Genomic DNA, 18,080 nt, shown 5'->3' with positions numbered 1-18,080 from the left:
CAAAAAATCTTTAATGGATTGTTAAATTTTTAAAAGAAAAAAATTAAATTTCCAAGTTCTACTATGCTTTGGGAATGTATTTAAGTATATTCTTTATAAATTTAAAGTAGATTAAATTAATCTTGTGGAAAATATTGCCAAATTTGTGAAAGCAAATGAAACTGCTGATAAACTACATCTGAAACTTTAAACGAGGGCAAAGAAATATTTCTTTCTCGATCGTTTATCAAAATTTGAAACAATCTCTTAAAAATGTTTCTGAAGTAATAAACAAAGTATTCAAATTCTAAAAATTTTAACGAAAGTTTCTGTCAAACATTAAAATTTTAGGGCAGACATTATTTCTTCACTAAACATTATTTTTATTGAGTCTTTGCTTAAATTACATGATTTAAATTCTTCTCATTTTAAATTTACAATATTATTTGATTTGGGATAATCAAAATTTGTCGAAATATCGATCACTAGCAAATCATATTTTTACGATTGACACTTTGTTTGCATTCCTTAAAGTTGGTTTTCATTTGAATTACCATTAGCTTTAGTTGATAAATAAAGCTTGTGCCTTGTAAGATCCAAAGATACCTGGAATATAGAATTCGAATTTTCAGCCTAATTTCTAAACAAAGAAGCACTTGTTTACTTGATACTTGGAACATGAATTACAAACTACGAAAAAGTAATATTTGGTTTTTTATTTCTCCATTAAAATGTATGTACCTATAGACTGTCACAACTTTTCATTTTTTATTTGCTGTAATAGTAGAATTAAAAGACATTTTGCCAATATAATTGCTTTTCCGTTTCCATTTTAATCACATCATTAACCAGAACATATCCTGTACTTGGCATTGTGTGCCCTTTTCCAGTTTCACATTGAAATATTTTGTTTTTTAATTTACATACATTTTTTTATCATTCTAAAATTATTACATTATGTACAAGTTGGGTTCCATTTTTATATTGTGACAGGTTTATATATATATATATATATATATATATATATATGTATATATATCTATTGGAACTTGCTAAGTTTGGTGTAGATGTGCTTTAGCCGTTAAGATACAATTATGGTAATTTCTATTTATAAATACAGTTTTTCTTCTCTTTTTTTTTTCTTTTGTTTCTTCGTTTCATTCTTTCTTTTCTTTTTATACACAATTTGTCACTATAGTTAAGTAATATATTGATTGATAGCCTCCACCCCAATCAAACACTGAGGTATGAATGAACCCGCAAATTTGAAATTTTTTTGTAATTTTCTTTCTCGTTTTTTACTGGCTTTTTAACTTTTTTTTTGATTTTGGCCTGATTCGCTTATGATTTTTAGCTTTCGATCAAATATCAGTCTCGTCATTAACCCCATTCGATTCGCGTAATGTGACGAACTTTTGCAATGTGACATTTTCTTTGTTATTATTGTTGGTGGTGGCGCTAATGCTGCGAGATTTGTCACGGGAAATTTTCTCACGGCGTCCATTGACTTGGAAATTGTCCTTTTGGAATGGTCTAGTTATAGAATGATCAAATGCAATACGCTGTTCAACAGCATTGGCAACAGAACCATCAGCCGGCATCGGTGGATCATGAGCATGATAGTTTCCTAAACAAGGCCAAGGCATTTTAAAGGTTGATATGGATTGCAATAAGAACAGCTACTCACCTTCAGCTCCATACATTTCGGCATGCTGTTTAAAGGCATTTCGATTACGTCTTCCACGCTTGCGCATATTTAAACGTAATGCCGAGACCTTGAGATTGGATCTGTTGCGTTTTGTTTTTAATGGACTAGTGGCTGGGAGCTCAACGGGACTCGGACTGGTGCTTGGACTAAAGTGACGACCCACAGTACTTTCAGTATCCGAATGATTGATAGTATTATGAAGTTCTTCGTCCACATCTACCTCCGTATCGAGTTCAGGTTCATCAGTTTCATCATCCTGATCAATTATCTCGATTTCATCAGCTTCGTCGTCATCGGATAATGCTCGTCGCAGCAATATTTCAGGACCTCCTCCATAGATACCATGCAGGAAATGCCATAGTCTGGCATTCAATTGCGCATAGTCGGCACCCGTACGTACACAACTGATGGTGGAAGTGGTACTATCGCTGGGATGGGCAATTCCCTCATTTGTAATAGGTCCTGGCTCCTTTTGGGTTTTGCCACGCGAAAATTGCTGCCACGAACGCAACCAAGGCATGGCAATGGCATAAATGGCCGATGAATCCAAATGTTCACTTTGCAAGCCATTATATTTGGTAAACTCATTCAGTTCATAAAGTTGGCGCCTGGCCAAACACTCGGCTACCCTTTTGCAAGCCTCGCACTGGAATAGTATATTCACAGCGGGACCGCCACCAAATATCTTAAAAAGATAATCCCACAACGGTTGGGAAATTGGCACTGCAATCTGACTAATTAAATCGGCTTTGGAATGTAGGATACCACCATGAGGGCACAGGATCTCTCGATTATTAATGGGTCCCGGTTCGGAAAATGTGGCCAATCTGGTTAGCCACTTTCGTGTGACATAAAATTGTATATCGGAATGGCATAAGGGATACATGGAGGATAAACTAAGAGCCTCTTCACGTACCAGTTTCATTTGGGGATTATGCTTTTGATAGAATAAAACATAAGCCTGGCAATTTTGAACAACCTCGGGTAACACCTCGGTGACAAATTGATCATCGAATTCGTACCAACGACCGTTAAGTGAATTACGAGCATAGCAAGTATAATGGCCACCACCCACAGTACCATGGTGACAAATCACCGATGACAGATTATACGAATAGACTTGACTTTGGCAATTTTTATCGACATAAGGATGCATATCGAATCCCTCGAGAGGGAAATAGACATGAGACGATATTTTTGAACTATACGATAAATCGTGTCGGAAGCGTTTCAAGTGAATACACAGAACTTCAGGAAGATTAAGGACACGGGAGTATTTAATGCCCGTTCGCAATTTGTTGCATTTCTCGCAACTATACATATTATCTCCCTTAAGCTCATCGGCACTAAAGAAACTGGCCATGCAATCGTATAAAGTCACCGATGGCCCATAGAGCCATGACCGTAACAGACCCCACATCCAAGATATCCAACCCTCATTGGCATCGGTGGCATTTAAACTCTGAACACTAAGACTGTGTGTCTGATGCAAGACATTAAGGAAATCCCTAGTCGGGATGGGCAAGGAAAGATCCTGGAATGTTTCCTCTCGCGTAGATATGCGATCACAGGTTAAACATTGCACCGAAGACAATAATTTGCCATCGAAAACATCACTGATGATCGAACGGGACGACTCCACGGTGGGGGACGCTGCTGCTGCTGCTGCTGGGGGCATCGATTGACTGGTGGAATTCTTATGACTTCGTATTTTGGGAGCCATAAAGTATTCAGTTTTCATAAGCACCTCACCCGATGTTTCAGACATGCTGCTCTCACAAGTATCATACTCGCTTTCAGAGGCTGTCGGTGTATGAAGGGTGGCCGATACGTGGTCACCATCCTCCTCATTTGCATCCGACTTCTCCTCCGTTTTGAGTTGATGTTGTTGAATCTGCTCCGTTAGCTCCTCATGCAATTGATCCATAAAGCAACGCAAAAACTCCTGGGTATCATGCTGCTGATAGCCTCGGAACATGGGATGAACCGAACGTATGCCATAAAGTATACCCCGGGGTGCAATAAATTCTGCAAGGCACATACGTTTTAACTTCCTTTGTTCCTTCAAAACAATTAATTCCTACCTTTGGGATCATCAATATTTAACCAAATATCCTGCATTAGCCTTTGATAATTTTTGGCCAAACCCACTGGCTTACAACGACTCGAACTCTGATCGGCTATATGCTCTACCAAATCGCCGCAATTGATGAAATAGTGCGTCATTGGATTTAGATTGCTCAAAGCCTGCAAAGCTGAGTTCATGTAACAAGTGTTGGCCAAATTCTGCAAGCCCACCAGTCCAGTGCCCGATCCAGTGGCATCTTCCTCCAGGTATTCATCCCGCTTGGCCAGCGAGTTAAGCGAATAACTAAAGAGCTCATCGTGACATTTTAGCATATTCTCCTCGCGTTCCAAATCGTTGTCCGAATCGGAAGTTTCAGGTGGTAGCTAAAAGCAAAGTAACAAATATAAAGAAAAATCGAAAGTCATGTAAATTGTAAGGGGAATATGCAGCTCGTTCCAATTTGGCCAGCCCAGTGTTACCCGTTGTTCCTTATCCACTCCCTTGTGGTTAGTCTCTGAGTGTGGGCATGGTGGACTGAAGCTCACATTCATTATTTAAAGCGTTCGACGACCTATTTTTTAATGTTTTCTTTGATTATTTTGATTTTATTGAGAATTTCGATGGATGGACTACAATGTGACTGCAGGCCTATATCGCGTAAAATGCCAAACCAATTGCGCGGAACTAGTACCGGTTCCAACTGATTCCGTATTGTATTTACAAATAAAATATTAATCAGTTTAAGGATTACATTTATCAAATATAAGTAGAAATACAAATATTTTTAAAATAATTCACATAGCAATTGCAAATATTTTTTAACAAATTAATAGAAAAATTTCATTACAAAATGAACTTGAAATTATTACTAATTCCATCTAGTTCTTTCTGGAACCAAAACCAGTTCGCGGTGTGACCACATTGCACATTTTCAACTCAAAATCCAAAAATGTGTATACAAAAAGTTTAAAGCGAGCATTTTTCCGTGTGTGATAACATTTCATTGCATTAAATTTAAATTAAGTCACATTGACTTGACAAGTGAGAGACGTCCAAGAAGTTACGATTCCATCGATAGCGCAATGTCGAGATTATTATAGTTCATAAGAAGAAAGCGAATTGGAGGTAAATACCCACTAAAAATAAATTAAAAAATAATGAAGAAGAATAACCACCAAAAGAAATGAAAAAAAAAAAAACAATATTCAACTGCCACCAAACAACAGCCCTCTCCCCCTTGTGTAACCAAAAGAATTTAAATATTCTTACAAGTCCAAACAGAGTTTCTCAACATATTCTTATTGATTTCGTTTCAGCTTAAACCGAAAATTTGCAGCAAAGCAAGAAGCGGTAGGAGAATTTGTTGCTGGCATTATGACGCTGGAAACCCAACCCATTGGCGGTGGATGCGATGGCAAAATAGCTGGTCTCTACGATCTGGAAGAGACACTGGGCTCTGGTCATTTTGCAGTGGTGAAATTGGCCCGACATGTGTTCACCGGGGCCAAGGTGGCGGTGAAAGTGGTCGATAAGACTAAATTAGATGAGGTCTCCAAGGCGCATTTGTTTCAGGAAGTGAGGTAAGATCATAACACACATACATGTGTATTTTGATTCATCGATGATAATGCTATTGATACTGATTGCTTTTATTGATTGCTATATAGATGCATGAAATTGGTACAGCATCCGAATGTGGTTAGACTCTATGAGGTAATTGACACACAAACCAAATTATATTTGGTTTTGGAGCTGGGGGATGGTGGCGATCTGTACGATTATATAATGCGGCATGAGTCTGGATTAAGTGAGGATTTGGCTCGTAAATATTTCCGGCAAATCTTGCGTGCTATCACGTACTGTCATCAATTGCATGTTGTGCACAGGTTAGTTCAACCTCTACCAAAAAGGTCCACGCCCACTGATAACCCCTTGACTTACGTAAATCTAAATTTTTTCCTTGCTTTTTTGCTTTTTACAGAGACTTGAAGCCCGAGAATGTAGTGTTCTTTGAGAAATTAGGCTTGGTCAAATTGACGGATTTTGGTTTTAGTAATAAATTTTTACCGGGTCAAAAATTGGAAACATTTTGCGGTAGTTTGGCATATTCTGCTCCGGAGATACTCTTGGGAGACTCCTATGATGCTCCGGCTGTGGGTGAGTGCCCTTTACTAAGCGATGTTGACTTTTGTGTTTTATTATAAATTGAAAATTTACTTATTTATTATAGATATTTGGTCTCTGGGCGTTATTTTATACATGTTGGTCTGCGGTCAGGCTCCATTCGAGAAGGCCAACGATTCCGAGACCTTAACCATGATCATGGATTGCAAATACACAGTGCCCTCGCATGTTAGTCAGGCTTGTAGGCAATTGATTGCTTCCATGCTTGTACGAGATCCGAAAAAGCGTGCCTCTGTTGAGGAATTAGCCTCATCGGACTGGCTAAAGACAATTGATGAACCCGATAACTCTGCCTCGGCCTCCTCCTCGGCTTCAGGTGGTACGGAAAGCTTTTTACCTTTGGTCAGTCGTCAGCAGTTAAGCGAAGAAGATCATGCCTTTATCATACAAAAAATGATCAATGGAAATATTGCGTCCAAAGAAGAGATATTACAGTACGTATTTCAAATGAAATCTACCTTAACTTTTTGTTAATTATATTCATATTTTAGGGCTCTGGATAAGAACAAGTACAATCATATAACGGCCACTTACTTTTTGTTAGCGGAAATTCGTCTTAGACGTCGACGTGAAGAGCAAATGAAGAAAGAAAAGTAATTTTTAAAATTGAGTAATTAAGTGGGGTGAATTTTTAATTTAAATTCCTTTATAGGTTGCTCAATCCTGTAGCCGAGAAACCCAGCCCAACTGAGGGCTCTAAAGTTCAAGTAGTACCGCCCATTAGCATCAATGTAACCCCAGCCTCGCAATTGTGTCAGGATAACATGAAACCTGACAAAAGGAGTCGCAAATGCAGCATTGTACGCGAAGAGGACGAGGAGGAATCAGCTAATGAAGGCTCTGGATTGGGTAATGAACTGAAAGTGGCAAGTTCACGTCGAGAATCCATTTCCGATGGCCGTCTCAATCGATCGGTTTTCGAGAGTCAATCCCAGCCTGCCCCAGCTGCCGAAGTGCCAAGTAGTCCACGACATTTACATTCACGCACAAAGATTTTAATACCAATGGAACCAAATTTACCACAGAAGCTTGACAAATCTATCGAGGATGACGATGGGGATACATTAAGTGGCCTCAAAGAATTGGAAATTGGCAAGCTAAAACCTTTACCTAGCAGCAGTAAAAATCCAGTTCTTACACATCGACGAAGTAAACTAAATAAGATTAGGACACCGTCGTGTAGCAGTTCAGAGGCCTCCGATGATGATACCCAAAAGCGGAATAAGAAAAAGATTAATAAATTTGTAGGAGATACACCCATAAGATTTCGTATGCATCGTCGGGATTCGCACGATGACTCTAGCGATTCGCAGGATCAGCTTTATCCACCGCCAGGCTCAAATAGCAGTGGCACCGGTGCCAATTTCATATCGAATAACAGCTCTGGCGGCAAAAAAGAGACTCAAGGACAATGCAAGGAGGTGAATAAATGACTTTTTTTTATTTAGTGATATCTAACAGTTGAATTAATATTTTTTTTATTTGCAGCAAAACAAATCAGAGGAAACACGCAAATCTCATACTCAAAAGCAACGTAAACAGCACAAGGATCATCAACTGGACAAACATTCCCATGAGGAAAAGCATAATAATCATCATCAGCAGTATCAGCATCAAAATCTTAATCATCATCATCAGCAGCAGCAGCAACAGCATGAGCATCAGCATCAGAGCCATCACCAGCAGGCCAGGAGGAGACGTATAAGAGAAAGTCAATCCCTGGATCGCATCACAGAGGCCGAGACAGAGGCTTGTTCCTCATCAATTACAACAACAACAACCACAACAACTGCTTCATCTTTATCAGCAACAACCATCCTACATATCGATCAAAGATATTCCCTATTCAATTTAAATACAAATATTAAATCACTCTCACTGGCTGAAACCCAGGAGGAGTACGAAGAGGATGAAGATGAAGATGATGGGGGGGACCAAATTATAAATACATTGAATGCAGCCAAAGCCACGCTACAACATGAGCAATATTTAATGAATAACAACAACAACACCAATAACACCAACGAACGTAAAACAACACCAAAAGATATTTATCAGCTAAATGATATCGAGCATATGAACCGATTGATTTTGGCCGATAGAAGCCTTACCAAAGCAATACAAGTTACGGGCTCTAAATGCTTTGTCACTATCAAGAAAATTCGTAGGCTCGGTAAATATTTTCCTGTTGTCAACTTTTCTTAAGTCAAAAATTAAAAACAAAACAAAAAAAAAAAAAGAAAATATATATTAATATATATATATATACAAAATCAACCGCAAAAGTAGAAAAACAGATGAAAAGTAGTAGAAAAGTGCATTCTTAATATAGTTATGATGCATGTTTTGACAAGTAAAAAAACAAAAACAAACAAAAAAAAAGTTAATCCTGGCATATAAAACAAATTTAAATTGAAAAAAAGAATTACAATTAGTTTTTAGCGTAATTGTTTTTGTCTATCACCAATACGCTTAAATTATTCTAAATATATTAATTTATACCTATATAATATATATATAAATATATTTACTTGTAAGTGTAATTACTCAATGCAATATATTTAGAAACAAAAAAAGAAAGGAAAAATAAAAATTGCAACAAAAAATTAAAGATGATTACAAATGATTGAGAAAATATCAAAACGCCATCAAATTTTCTTTTTTTAAATGAAAAAAAAACAATTGTGGTTTTATTAAGGAAAACAATATATTCAATGTCACAGACAGTAAATGGGAATGAATTATGAGAAATAGAAAATGATAAGAAAGTAAATTCGTTCAATTTGGCTTCATTCATAGAGCTTTGGTTTTTGTTTAATTACTAATTAAATGTATATATATAAGGCACTGATAATTATTTATCAAACGATTCAGAGGATTCCTCATTGTCCTCATTGACACTTGTCAAAATCACCTCAGGAATTTCGCAACCAAAGTAGGCATTATTTTGGGCACAGTAAATGATTAGGCGACGCCAACTATCATCGACAGCGAGCAAATGGGGATTACCCACAACAACCAGAAGGCAACGGGCACGTGATATGGCCACATTCATGCGTTTGATGCAACGCACAAAGCCAAGATTGAAACGGGAATCAGTCGGCAGCATGGCGGCGCTCGAGCGAACTGTGGAAACCAGAATGATGTCACGTTCCTGTCCTTGGAATTCCTCAACTGATCCAATTTTTGGAATGCTCACTTCAACGCCAGCAAACATATTACGTATGGTCTTTACTTGTTTTGTATATGGCGTTATAATGCCTATCTGATCAGGACTAATATCACGACGATATAGGGAGAGGGTTGTTAGGAAGATCTCTTGCGCCTCTGACGGATTAAACCATGAAGGAGAATCCCGTTCCTGGACATTTTCACCAATAATGCCATAGAATATCACACCATGAGCAGGAGGCATCTCCATGTTGTTCGAAAAGATCGGTTGCAACTTCGTTAGGAGCTTGGCTTGCGGTGAATCCTTATCAGAGATCATGGGGATCAACTCATTATCGTAGAATAGCCGACTATAGACATTCATGATCGAGGGCAGAGCACGATAATTGTATAGAAGTTTGGTCAGCAAACACGGATTGTAGCCAGAACTGGAGGGAAAACGTACCAAATCCTTGCAATAGGGATTATGTTGAACCACACGTTCCAATAATGAGACATCAAATCCTAGTTCTTTGGCCAGTGGATTTGTAATAATAGACTGCAACTGATTCGGATCACCAGCCAAGATGACCTGACTCGGTTGCTTGGTTAGCAGGACAATGGGTACAATGGTTTCCGATTCCGTACATTGACCAGCCTCGTCGATCAGAATGTGTGTAAAGTGTCCAGGTTTAAAACCCACCTGCAAAAAGTTACCCAATGTCGTGCACGTACCGATGGTCACTCGATGGTTGCCGAGAAAATTCATTTGGCAGCGCATCTTTAGTCCCGATGCTGTGGTTAGCATATTGTCACTGCAAGTGCCCGGATTGCCTATATCCAGAGTGGCACAATATTCCATAAGCTCCGGTGGTATCAAGTCCTTTTCAACGATATTCTGTGAAACAAGACGTATAAAGCTGCCAGGAGCCAGAACCTTACTACCAATCAGTCGCTTGGTAATCAAATCAGCTGCACTATTCGATGGTGTTCCGACCAAGATACGTGCACCCGGTAAATTGTATAAAAGCTGCAATATGGTCTCCACCACGGTGACTGTTTTTCCAGTTCCCGGTGGTCCAAATATCACATAGGGCATATTATCTGCCTCGCCGCGTAAAATATTGAAAATAGCACGCTTTTGAATGCTATTCAAGTTAATATTATACCAATCCAATTTGGTATTAAACAGAATCATTTCATCATTATCGTTCAATGACAAATCCAATTGTGGAAATTTCCGTTTTAAAAGTTTCGTTGGGAAAAGGAAATTCTCACCAAATTGAGTGATGGCTTGCGGTATGGCATAATGTTGTTTACGCAATGCATAACGTGAGAAATAAAATTCCAAACGATGATCTGCATTATTATAATTATCCTGAAAATGAGAATTGAATTTGAGAAGCACACGATCGAATAAGACTTTCGTGACAATTCCTTCGAAGGATTTGTTCATTTTTAGATCGTTATCCCATATGGCAATGGCCCGGACTACATCACCTATGGCCAGGGAGGGTCGACGCTCGGCCAGATTCTCGACTTGAAGGGAAAGAAATTCACCATCCCGCTGGAAATGGGCTCGTTCCATATCATAATTACGAAATTGTATAAATGTCTCAATTTCCTCCAAATGCAAAAACAATTTAAAACGTTGGGCATAGTTGTTAACAGTTAGCTTGTCCGTAAGGCAAGGATATTCCCTCGTAATGGCTTGGCTCCGCTCTCTACGCGAATTCCGTGTGAGATATAAATCACGAAGTTTCTGTGGCACATCATACGTTTCCAAACGAAGTCCAATAAAACGTCGCTTTGGATGCATATACTCGCCGGGTACAACGTCCACCTTACGGTCCCACACTTTGTTGGCGTATGAACAATTACGCTGATATGTTGTTCTTCCGGATGCAATATTATAGTCTGCTATTATAAGACGTTTCTCGGCGGCTCTTGCTTTTTCCTCTGTCTCCACGACCACAATCAAAAAGGATCGCTTCACTTTGTATTTGTCAAAGTTTAAGGTGTATACATACTTCACTTCGCCATAGTATTGTGTATGAACTTCAAAGACCAAGGAAATCTCTTCATCTGCTTGGATATCAACTGTACCTTTGGGCTCTAGGAGTGTAAATTGCGGTGAAGCGTCATCATTATTGATTTCAATTGAACGCAATTGAAGAACTTTGTTTAGTTTGTTACGAGCCTTTATGATGAATATCTTCTTCTGCCAGAGTTCCGTAAAAATTCCATACTCGGGCCCGGAGAAGGAGACATTATAATTCGATTTGTTATAGTTATATTTTGTATTTGTAATACCAAAATTCTTCTCAGCTACAGTTAAATTGATCGCACGACGAGACCAATTTGAACTATTACACTCAATCAGATCAACAATGACGATATCATCCAAATGTAGCTTTACGTTTGATGGAACATCCTCTTTCAGGATAAAGGCATTATCGGATAGTCCAACCACATCATTGTGTACACTCTCCACAATGCAACGCTCCTTTACGTCCGTGCGGGAGGGAGTTATCTTCAAGACTTCCAAAATTTCACCCTGTTTATCCACATATTTTTCATCCAGTTGAACTTTGCATTCGATTGAAATGCAATCTCCGGTTTTTGGTGAAAAGGTCATCTCAATATTATCTAACTCCACCGTCAATAAACCACAATCAGTATCCACTTCAATGGTGGATTGAAAACGCTGAATGACCACACCGAGTCTATTACGCAGTTGGGTTTTGAAATATTTGGGGTTTTCAAATCTTAAGGCTTCCACAGCTTCCTCCAGTTTTTTACCGGCCGCATTTTCCCAGTCACCTTCGTAAAGCCTCTCCACTTTCACCAAATTAATGGTATCATCATCGGGATTCGATTGATATGTCAAATATTGAACCTTACAGCCCTGATGCAGTTGATCGAATGTCGTACCACACATCTTCTTATTGAAACTTATTTTAAAATCAATTATTCCACTTTCGTTGTCAATGCTAGTAATGAATCCTTTGCGGGTTAAGCAAGCCTTCCCGGAATCAGCGCCAAGACACCAATCATCTTCCTCATTCGATTTCGGAACCGTTACTTGGTTAACATCATCTGTACGGGTTTTCTTCAACTCTTCTTTAAGCACTTGTGTATCGAGGAATTCATCTTCAATATCAAATTGTTCAGCTATTAATGGGTTTTGAGTCTCCGGACTACGAATGAAATGCGATATTAAAGAAAACATTGCGTAAGATTCGACTTGATCACAGCGGCTTCTGAATTCTGTAGATATGTGTGTCTGTGTGTGTGTGGGTCCAGAGAGTTTTAAAGGGACCCTATTAGGTCTCAGTCTTTTGTTGATATTCTTATCTCGGATTCTAGAATAAAGAGGAGGAAAATTGCTTATCCATCAAAACTGAAATAGGAAACGCAAAAGAAACAAACCTCCGCTTCAGTTTCTTAACTGATTTAAAGATGTTTGATGTCGCTGACGAACGCCCTACAATTGGGCATTGTCCACTTGAGAGGAAATTGCTTAGACTGTGTAATTCGAGACGCCTTCACTCGAATTCTTATTCAAATAAATAAAAAAAAGAAAAAAAAACAACCAACGACTTTTTAAAAATGCGTCCGCGTGCCGGGCGAGCTTAAAGAAAGAAACAAAACCAACACTAGTGATGGACCTGCAACTAGAGCTGGAAGTAACATCGATGGTACTATCGATACACCGAAGGTACTATCGATACACCGATGGTTTTGTATTTTTATGAAACATCGATGTTTTGATGTTTGCCCGCTTATTTTAAAATAATTCGTTCATAAGCCACGCTGGAATAAAAAGATATAGCAACAAGATTTAAAGCCATACTAGATGAAAACAAAGCCAATAAGGAAGATTTGGGGTTATATCTTAATTTTAGAACGTTTTTTTGAAGCTTTTACTTTTTTTTTTTAAATTATTGTCATTCAAAAAAAAAAAAACAAGGTAAAAACCAAAGTTTGTTTGCGAGATTAGATTTCAAAGATATTATTTGGCCTGCCATGATAAATAATCATTCCGATTCGCAGAACGACGCAGGCACACATAGAAATTTGTTTGGCCATTTTTTTTACATTTCTGTGTCCGATGAACAACCCTAAAGAAACTTTGAAAGAAGATAAATTAACTGTCAATTAGTAAAATCCACTTTCCAAATTAAATTGCAAAAAAAGAAAGAAAAAACATCGATAGTGCTAGCCAAACATCGATGTTTCATAAAAATACAAAGCCATCGATGTATCGATAGTACCATCGATGGTCTTTCCAGCTCTATAATACAAAAAAATTTTGTTTTTCCGCTTTTAAGAAAAGGTAAATTATTGAATTAATCAAAATATAAAGTGTTTGTTTAATAGTTAGACATGCTAAACAAGTGCCCCTCATTCATAAGTTGATACAGTTATATCAAGTTTTAGCGGCAATTAACCCATTGAACAGCATGACGTGTCACTTCCTTGGATTTGTGTATTTAAACAAAATTTCTTGATTTTAGAAGTATTCCCACACCAAAATGATAACGGACGTGCAATTGGCAATTTTCTCCAACGTATTGGGCGTGTTCCTATTCCTCTTGGTGGTGGCCTATCATTATATTAATGCCAATACGGGCAAGTAAGTAATATGAAATTGTTTTCTTTAGCCGGCAAAATTCAACAAATTTTATTATCTTTTTCAGAAGCATCGGCCCCAAGGCAAAATAACTTTAATAAATAACTTGTCTACGCTCTATATTACAATGCTAAAAACATTCGATTCGATAAATAAAACTAAGTGATTAATCCATGATATCATCGAGAGCCTCTTTAATGTCCTGGACATCTTCAAGGCCTTTTCCGTTGCTCTTTGGGGGACGTGTGTTGAATGCTCGCTGATTATGATGGCCAAAAGTGAAGGCTTTGATGGTATGACAAGCCGTTGCAATCTCATCAGTATCCATAGAAAGATCGGAAGTGGATGCCTTGCCCTTTCTTTTTCCTTTACCTTTTCCTTGGTCGAATCTATAGTTGGCCGGGAACTTGTGCTCTGTAATGCAATGATCCTTTCGCTCCTTGACTGTTGTGAATTTCAGCGTGCATTCCTCCAGGTAACACGAATACATGGGCCTGTTGCCCCGCTCCACGCTGGCGGCAAAATAGAAATCATGCTGTTCAGTAATATGTAAGTCCAATAAATGAGCGGTGGGCAAGATTCTTTTACATTCTGAGCAAATGTAAGATTTACTAGTGCTATAATTGTTATTGCTAGGTTTGCTGGGTTTGAACGACGCATCCACAATTTCCGCAATGTCAATAAGCACTCCCATCTTTTTATAGGCGGGTGGCTGTGGCGAGGGTGGAAATGTGGGTTTAATATAGCCAGAAGGCATTTCTTCGAGTAGTTTTATTAATTGTTCCTTCTTAAGAACGTTCCCGGTATCCATTTCTGACAAAGATTTGATTAAATACTAAAAACTGCCAAAACTACTAAATATTTCAGTATTTTTTCTGCCGTTTTTTAGCTAATTTCTCTCAGTGAATGTTTTGTCGAGTTCTGGCAACACCGGCGCAAATTCTTTCTGGCAACGCTTCTAGCACCGCGTGGTGTTATTGCTTTGCACATTTCATTTATTTTCCGTTTAATTGGCTTGGAAAATAAATAAATTTCTACAAAAATGAGTTTGTACAATTTTAAAAAGATAATGGTGGTTCCGCCAGCAAAGGTTAGTAGAATTCGTCATGTCCATCGGAGCACCTGATGGACACCAAAGACTTAACCTCACAGCACAGCAGGTGTTTATCAATAATAAAACTAATAATGCTTATCTCTTCTTTTTTTAGGACTTTATTGACATTATGCTGTCAAAGACCCAGCGGAAGACGCCAACAGTTGTCCACAAGGGTTATAAAATCTCCAGAATTCGGGCCTTTTACACCCGCAAGGTGAAATACACACAACAGAATTTTCACGATCGTCTGTCCCAGATTATTCAGGATTTCCCCAAATTGGACGATGTGCATCCATTTTACGCAGATTTGATGAATGTTTTGTACGACAAGGATCATTACAAATTGGCTTTGGGTCAATTAAACACAGCTAGGCATTTAGTGGACAAGTAAGTTAAATTCAAGAATAAGTCAGAAATCTGTTTTTATACGGGCTATTTCATATTTATAGCGTTGCCAAGGACTATGTGCGTCTACTGAAGTATGGTGACTCTTTGTATCGTTGCAAGCAATTGAAGAAGGCCGCTCTGGGTCGCATGGCCACCATATTGAAGCGTCAGGCTTCAAATTTGACATACCTCGAGCAAGTGCGTCAGCACTTATCCCGTCTGCCGACAATCGATCCCTATTCTCGTACCATTATTATCTGCGGTTTTCCCAATGTTGGCAAATCCTCTTTTATCAACAAAATCACAAGAGCTGATGTCGAGGTCCAGCCCTATGCCTTCACAACTAAATCCCTGTATGTGGGACACACAGACTACAAATATCTGCGTTGGCAGGTAATCGACACACCTGGTATTCTGGATCATCCACTGGAGGAACGTAATGTCATTGAGATGCAAGCCATTACAGCTTTAGCCCATCTAAGAGCATGTGTCCTGTATTTCATGGACATTTCGGAGCAGTGTGGACATTCGCTGGAAGAGCAAGTAAAACTTTTTGAGAGCATCAAGCCTCTGTTTACCAATAAACCCCTGATTTTGGCTATAAATAAGATCGATATTCTAACGCCTGAAGATTTACCCAAGGAGCGACAGGAGATCATAACAAAACTTCAAGAGGATAAATCTGTGCCTGTAATGTTTATGTCCACAGTACAAGAATCTGGTGTGATGGAGGTCAAGACCGAAGCCTGCGAGCGTTTGCTATCTTATCGCGTCGACCAGAAAATGCGCACCAAGAAGGTGGACAACATTTTGAATCGTCTGCATGTGGCCATGCCGGCACCAAGAGACGAAAAGATTCGTGCTCCTTGCATACCTGAACAGGCTTTGGCTCGTCTGGAGCAAAATGCTGCCAAGGCAGAGCGTAAACATAAGCTTGAGAAGGAAATTGAAGAGGAAATGGGCGATGATTACACTCTGGATCTGAAGAAGAACTACAGTGAAATACCTGAAGAGGAGCGCTATGATGTGATTCCAGAATTCTGGGAAGGACGCAACATTGCCGACTACATCGATGCCGATATCTTTGAGAAGCTGGAAGAACTCGAACGTGAAGAGGGTCTGCGCGAGTCTGGTGGTGTCTACACCGTGCCCGACATGTCCATGGATGAGACTCTCAAGGAGATTCGTGAAATGGCCAAACAGATACGTGGCAAACGTTTCGAGCTGCGTGATGAGAAGCGTTTGTCATCGAGAAAGAACAAACCTATCATTCCGCGTCACAAGCAACCCAAGGTACGGGATCGTTCAGTCTCGAAACTGGTGGACACAATGGAGGGTCTCGGTGTCGATATGTCTGGCAGCAAGACAGCCAATTTCAACAAATCTGTGGTGGATCTGCGACGTGGTGTTGTAGCAGTCGGTGGAAAGACCACATTAAAGAAACCTCTGCTCGACAAGGAATCCTCGGCTATTGTTAAGAAAACTGGACAACCTCTTAAACGGGCTCCGGCACGTGATACACTTGGTATCAAGAATGTGGCGATACGTAAGAAGGCCCACGATATGGCCAAACGTGATATTGCCAAGAAGGTCACGCGCATGGGTCTCAAGGGTGAGGCGGATCGTTTCATTGGCACCAAAATGCCAAAACATTTGTATTCCGGCAAACGAGGCACTGGCAAAACGGATCGTCGTTAAGAATTCTTTTATTACTCTTACAATTAGTTGTACAAACTCTGAATGTATCTACCACAATTTAACACTAAAATACAAACAATTTTGTATTCATGAAAATGTTTAGAGCCTCCATCAAAATTCCTTTAAATCTAGTTATACGATAAATTTATGGCCAAATATCGATTCAGGCCATATCGATAGAAAAGATTAGCAAGGCGTTGTCCTTGACAACGCTTCACTTGTTGTTTCGCTTTCGATTTAAGTTCTAATCTAGCCATGTCCAAAGCCACTACCATTAAGGAAGCCCTTAAACGTTGGGAAGATCGGGAACAGGAAAATTCAGTCAATGCCAAGGACATTGACTTGCAGTTCCAATGGCCACCAATCGAGAAAATGGATGCAACTCTCGGTACTTTGGTCAATTGCGAGTAAGAAGTTATCAATCAAACCCTTTCTATGGAGAGAATACTCAAGCTCTGCCCATTCATTTGCAGAAGGATCAGCTTATCCACCAATATGATTGAGAAAATCTTTGGCCTTTCCGGCATGAAATGTCTCAAAGTATTGTCCCTATCGCGCAATTATATAAAACAAATTTCCGGATTGGTTGGTATCTGTGGGCTTAAATCAAACATATAAATTATTCATTTATTTTCTAGGAGGCTGTGGCAGAGACCCTCCAGGAACTGTGGCTCAGTTACAATTTGATAGAGAAAATCAAAGGCCTGACAGGTTTAAAATGTTTAAAAGTTCTTTACATAAGCAATAATTTGATCAAAGATTGGTCGGAATTCAATCGTCTGGCCGAAATCGAAACTTTGGAAGATTTGGTAGTTGTTGGTAATCCTCTATCCGAAGGTCTTGATGAACCCACTTGGCGGGCTGAGTGCATCAAACGATTGCCCACAATACGTAAACTGGATGGCGAACCAGTTGTTCTCAATGAGGAGCCACAATTATAGAGATAATTTTAAATATATATCATGAATAAATATATAAATATAAATATATAGATGAATAAATATATTATTTGGACATACATATATGTATGTATATACTATATGTATGATGACTACATGGAAATTGGAATTATTATTCAAAAACAATGAATCTAGTTGAAAATGGCAATAATATTGCAGATTGTAATAGGATCTTGATTAATAAACAACTTTAGACTTTGACACTTAACTTTTCC

The 18,080-nt window shown here is 38.8% G+C and overlaps 7 protein-coding genes across 7 annotated transcripts; 4 read left to right on the top strand and 3 right to left on the bottom strand.

The window, feature by feature from the left end:
• Positions 1 to 792: 792 nt before the first annotated feature.
• LOC6638153 (ubiquitin carboxyl-terminal hydrolase 20) lies at positions 793 to 4,423 on the bottom strand. The gene is made up of 4 exons (XM_002061299.4): positions 4,235 to 4,423; positions 3,772 to 4,138; positions 1,667 to 3,715; positions 793 to 1,606 (listed from the first exon to the last, which is right to left on the bottom strand). The coding sequence occupies exons 1-4, from the start codon at positions 4,304 to 4,306 to the stop codon at positions 1,341 to 1,343; spliced, it is 2,754 nt and encodes a 917-aa protein (XP_002061335.3). The 5' UTR covers positions 4,307 to 4,423; the 3' UTR covers positions 793 to 1,340.
• Positions 4,424 to 4,689: 266 nt separating this feature from the next.
• On the top strand, positions 4,690 to 8,178 carry LOC6638154 (SNF-related serine/threonine-protein kinase). Its single transcript, XM_002061300.4, has 8 exons — positions 4,690 to 4,880; positions 5,072 to 5,335; positions 5,423 to 5,641; positions 5,737 to 5,912; positions 5,986 to 6,373; positions 6,431 to 6,532; positions 6,592 to 7,360; positions 7,428 to 8,178. The coding sequence occupies exons 2-8, from the start codon at positions 5,130 to 5,132 to the stop codon at positions 8,142 to 8,144; spliced, it is 2,577 nt and encodes an 858-aa protein (XP_002061336.1). The 5' UTR covers positions 4,690 to 4,880; positions 5,072 to 5,129; the 3' UTR covers positions 8,145 to 8,178.
• Positions 8,179 to 8,614: 436 nt separating this feature from the next.
• Positions 8,615 to 12,744, bottom strand: LOC6638155 (probable RNA helicase armi). Its single transcript, XM_002061301.4, has 2 exons — positions 12,522 to 12,744; positions 8,615 to 12,454 (listed from the first exon to the last, which is right to left on the bottom strand). The coding sequence occupies exon 2, from the start codon at positions 12,319 to 12,321 to the stop codon at positions 8,794 to 8,796; it is 3,528 nt and encodes a 1,175-aa protein (XP_002061337.2). The 5' UTR covers positions 12,322 to 12,454; positions 12,522 to 12,744; the 3' UTR covers positions 8,615 to 8,793.
• A 604-nt stretch (positions 12,745 to 13,348) lies between these two features.
• On the top strand, positions 13,349 to 13,902 carry LOC6638468 (dolichyl-diphosphooligosaccharide--protein glycosyltransferase subunit 4). The gene is made up of 3 exons (XM_002061302.4): positions 13,349 to 13,428; positions 13,610 to 13,728; positions 13,793 to 13,902. The coding sequence occupies exons 2-3, from the start codon at positions 13,628 to 13,630 to the stop codon at positions 13,815 to 13,817; spliced, it is 126 nt and encodes a 41-aa protein (XP_002061338.2). The 5' UTR covers positions 13,349 to 13,428; positions 13,610 to 13,627; the 3' UTR covers positions 13,818 to 13,902.
• On the bottom strand, positions 13,892 to 14,536 carry LOC6638469 (protein lethal(2)k10201). The gene has a single exon (XM_002061303.1). The coding sequence runs from the start codon at positions 14,534 to 14,536 to the stop codon at positions 13,892 to 13,894; it is 645 nt and encodes a 214-aa protein (XP_002061339.1).
• Positions 14,537 to 14,668: 132 nt separating this feature from the next.
• On the top strand, positions 14,669 to 17,002 carry LOC6638470 (nucleolar GTP-binding protein 1). Its single transcript, XM_002061304.3, has 3 exons — positions 14,669 to 14,815; positions 14,934 to 15,208; positions 15,271 to 17,002. Exons 1-3 carry the CDS (start codon positions 14,768 to 14,770, stop codon positions 16,904 to 16,906), a joined length of 1,959 nt encoding a protein of 652 aa, XP_002061340.1. The 5' UTR covers positions 14,669 to 14,767; the 3' UTR covers positions 16,907 to 17,002.
• Positions 17,003 to 17,048: 46 nt separating this feature from the next.
• Positions 17,049 to 17,866, top strand: LOC6638471 (dynein axonemal light chain 1). The gene is made up of 3 exons (XM_002061305.3): positions 17,049 to 17,313; positions 17,380 to 17,491; positions 17,545 to 17,866. The coding sequence occupies exons 1-3, from the start codon at positions 17,162 to 17,164 to the stop codon at positions 17,845 to 17,847; spliced, it is 567 nt and encodes a 188-aa protein (XP_002061341.1). The 5' UTR covers positions 17,049 to 17,161; the 3' UTR covers positions 17,848 to 17,866.
• The last annotated feature ends 214 nt before the right edge of the window (positions 17,867 to 18,080 follow it).

The sequence above is a fragment of the Drosophila willistoni genome (assembly GCF_018902025.1).
Source record: "Drosophila willistoni isolate 14030-0811.24 chromosome 2L unlocalized genomic scaffold, UCI_dwil_1.1 Seg139, whole genome shotgun sequence".
Taxonomy (NCBI): domain Eukaryota; kingdom Metazoa; phylum Arthropoda; class Insecta; order Diptera; family Drosophilidae; genus Drosophila; species Drosophila willistoni.
The sequence above is the reverse complement of the archived record's forward strand: the minus strand, read 5'-3'. Positions and strand labels throughout refer to the sequence as shown.

Coding starts and splice junctions, on each gene's coding strand:
- LOC6638153 (XM_002061299.4), bottom strand. CDS start 4,306: ATGAATGTGAGCTTCAGTCCACCATGCCCACACTCAGAGACTAACCAC. Junction 4,139..4,234: donor GAGTGGATAAGGAACAACGG/GTAACACTGGGC, acceptor CTTTGCTTTTAG/CTACCACCTGAAACTTCCGA. Junction 3,716..3,771: donor AAATATTGATGATCCCAAAG/GTAGGAATTAAT, acceptor TGTGCCTTGCAG/AATTTATTGCACCCCGGGGT.
- LOC6638154 (XM_002061300.4), top strand. CDS start 5,130: ATGACGCTGGAAACCCAACCCATTGGCGGTGGATGCGATGGCAAAATA. Junction 6,374..6,430: donor TCCAAAGAAGAGATATTACA/GTACGTATTTCA, acceptor TTCATATTTTAG/GGCTCTGGATAAGAACAAGT. Junction 6,533..6,591: donor GAGCAAATGAAGAAAGAAAA/GTAATTTTTAAA, acceptor ATTCCTTTATAG/GTTGCTCAATCCTGTAGCCG.
- LOC6638155 (XM_002061301.4), bottom strand. CDS start 12,321: ATGTTTTCTTTAATATCGCATTTCATTCGTAGTCCGGAGACTCAAAAC.
- LOC6638468 (XM_002061302.4), top strand. CDS start 13,628: ATGATAACGGACGTGCAATTGGCAATTTTCTCCAACGTATTGGGCGTG. Junction 13,729..13,792: donor ATTAATGCCAATACGGGCAA/GTAAGTAATATG, acceptor TATCTTTTTCAG/AAGCATCGGCCCCAAGGCAA.
- LOC6638469 (XM_002061303.1), bottom strand. CDS start 14,536: ATGGATACCGGGAACGTTCTTAAGAAGGAACAATTAATAAAACTACTC.
- LOC6638470 (XM_002061304.3), top strand. CDS start 14,768: ATGAGTTTGTACAATTTTAAAAAGATAATGGTGGTTCCGCCAGCAAAG. Junction 14,816..14,933: donor TGGTGGTTCCGCCAGCAAAG/GTTAGTAGAATT, acceptor TTCTTTTTTTAG/GACTTTATTGACATTATGCT. Junction 15,209..15,270: donor GCTAGGCATTTAGTGGACAA/GTAAGTTAAATT, acceptor TCATATTTATAG/CGTTGCCAAGGACTATGTGC.
- LOC6638471 (XM_002061305.3), top strand. CDS start 17,162: ATGTCCAAAGCCACTACCATTAAGGAAGCCCTTAAACGTTGGGAAGAT. Junction 17,314..17,379: donor GGTACTTTGGTCAATTGCGA/GTAAGAAGTTAT, acceptor ATTCATTTGCAG/AAGGATCAGCTTATCCACCA. Junction 17,492..17,544: donor TAAAACAAATTTCCGGATTG/GTTGGTATCTGT, acceptor TTTATTTTCTAG/GAGGCTGTGGCAGAGACCCT.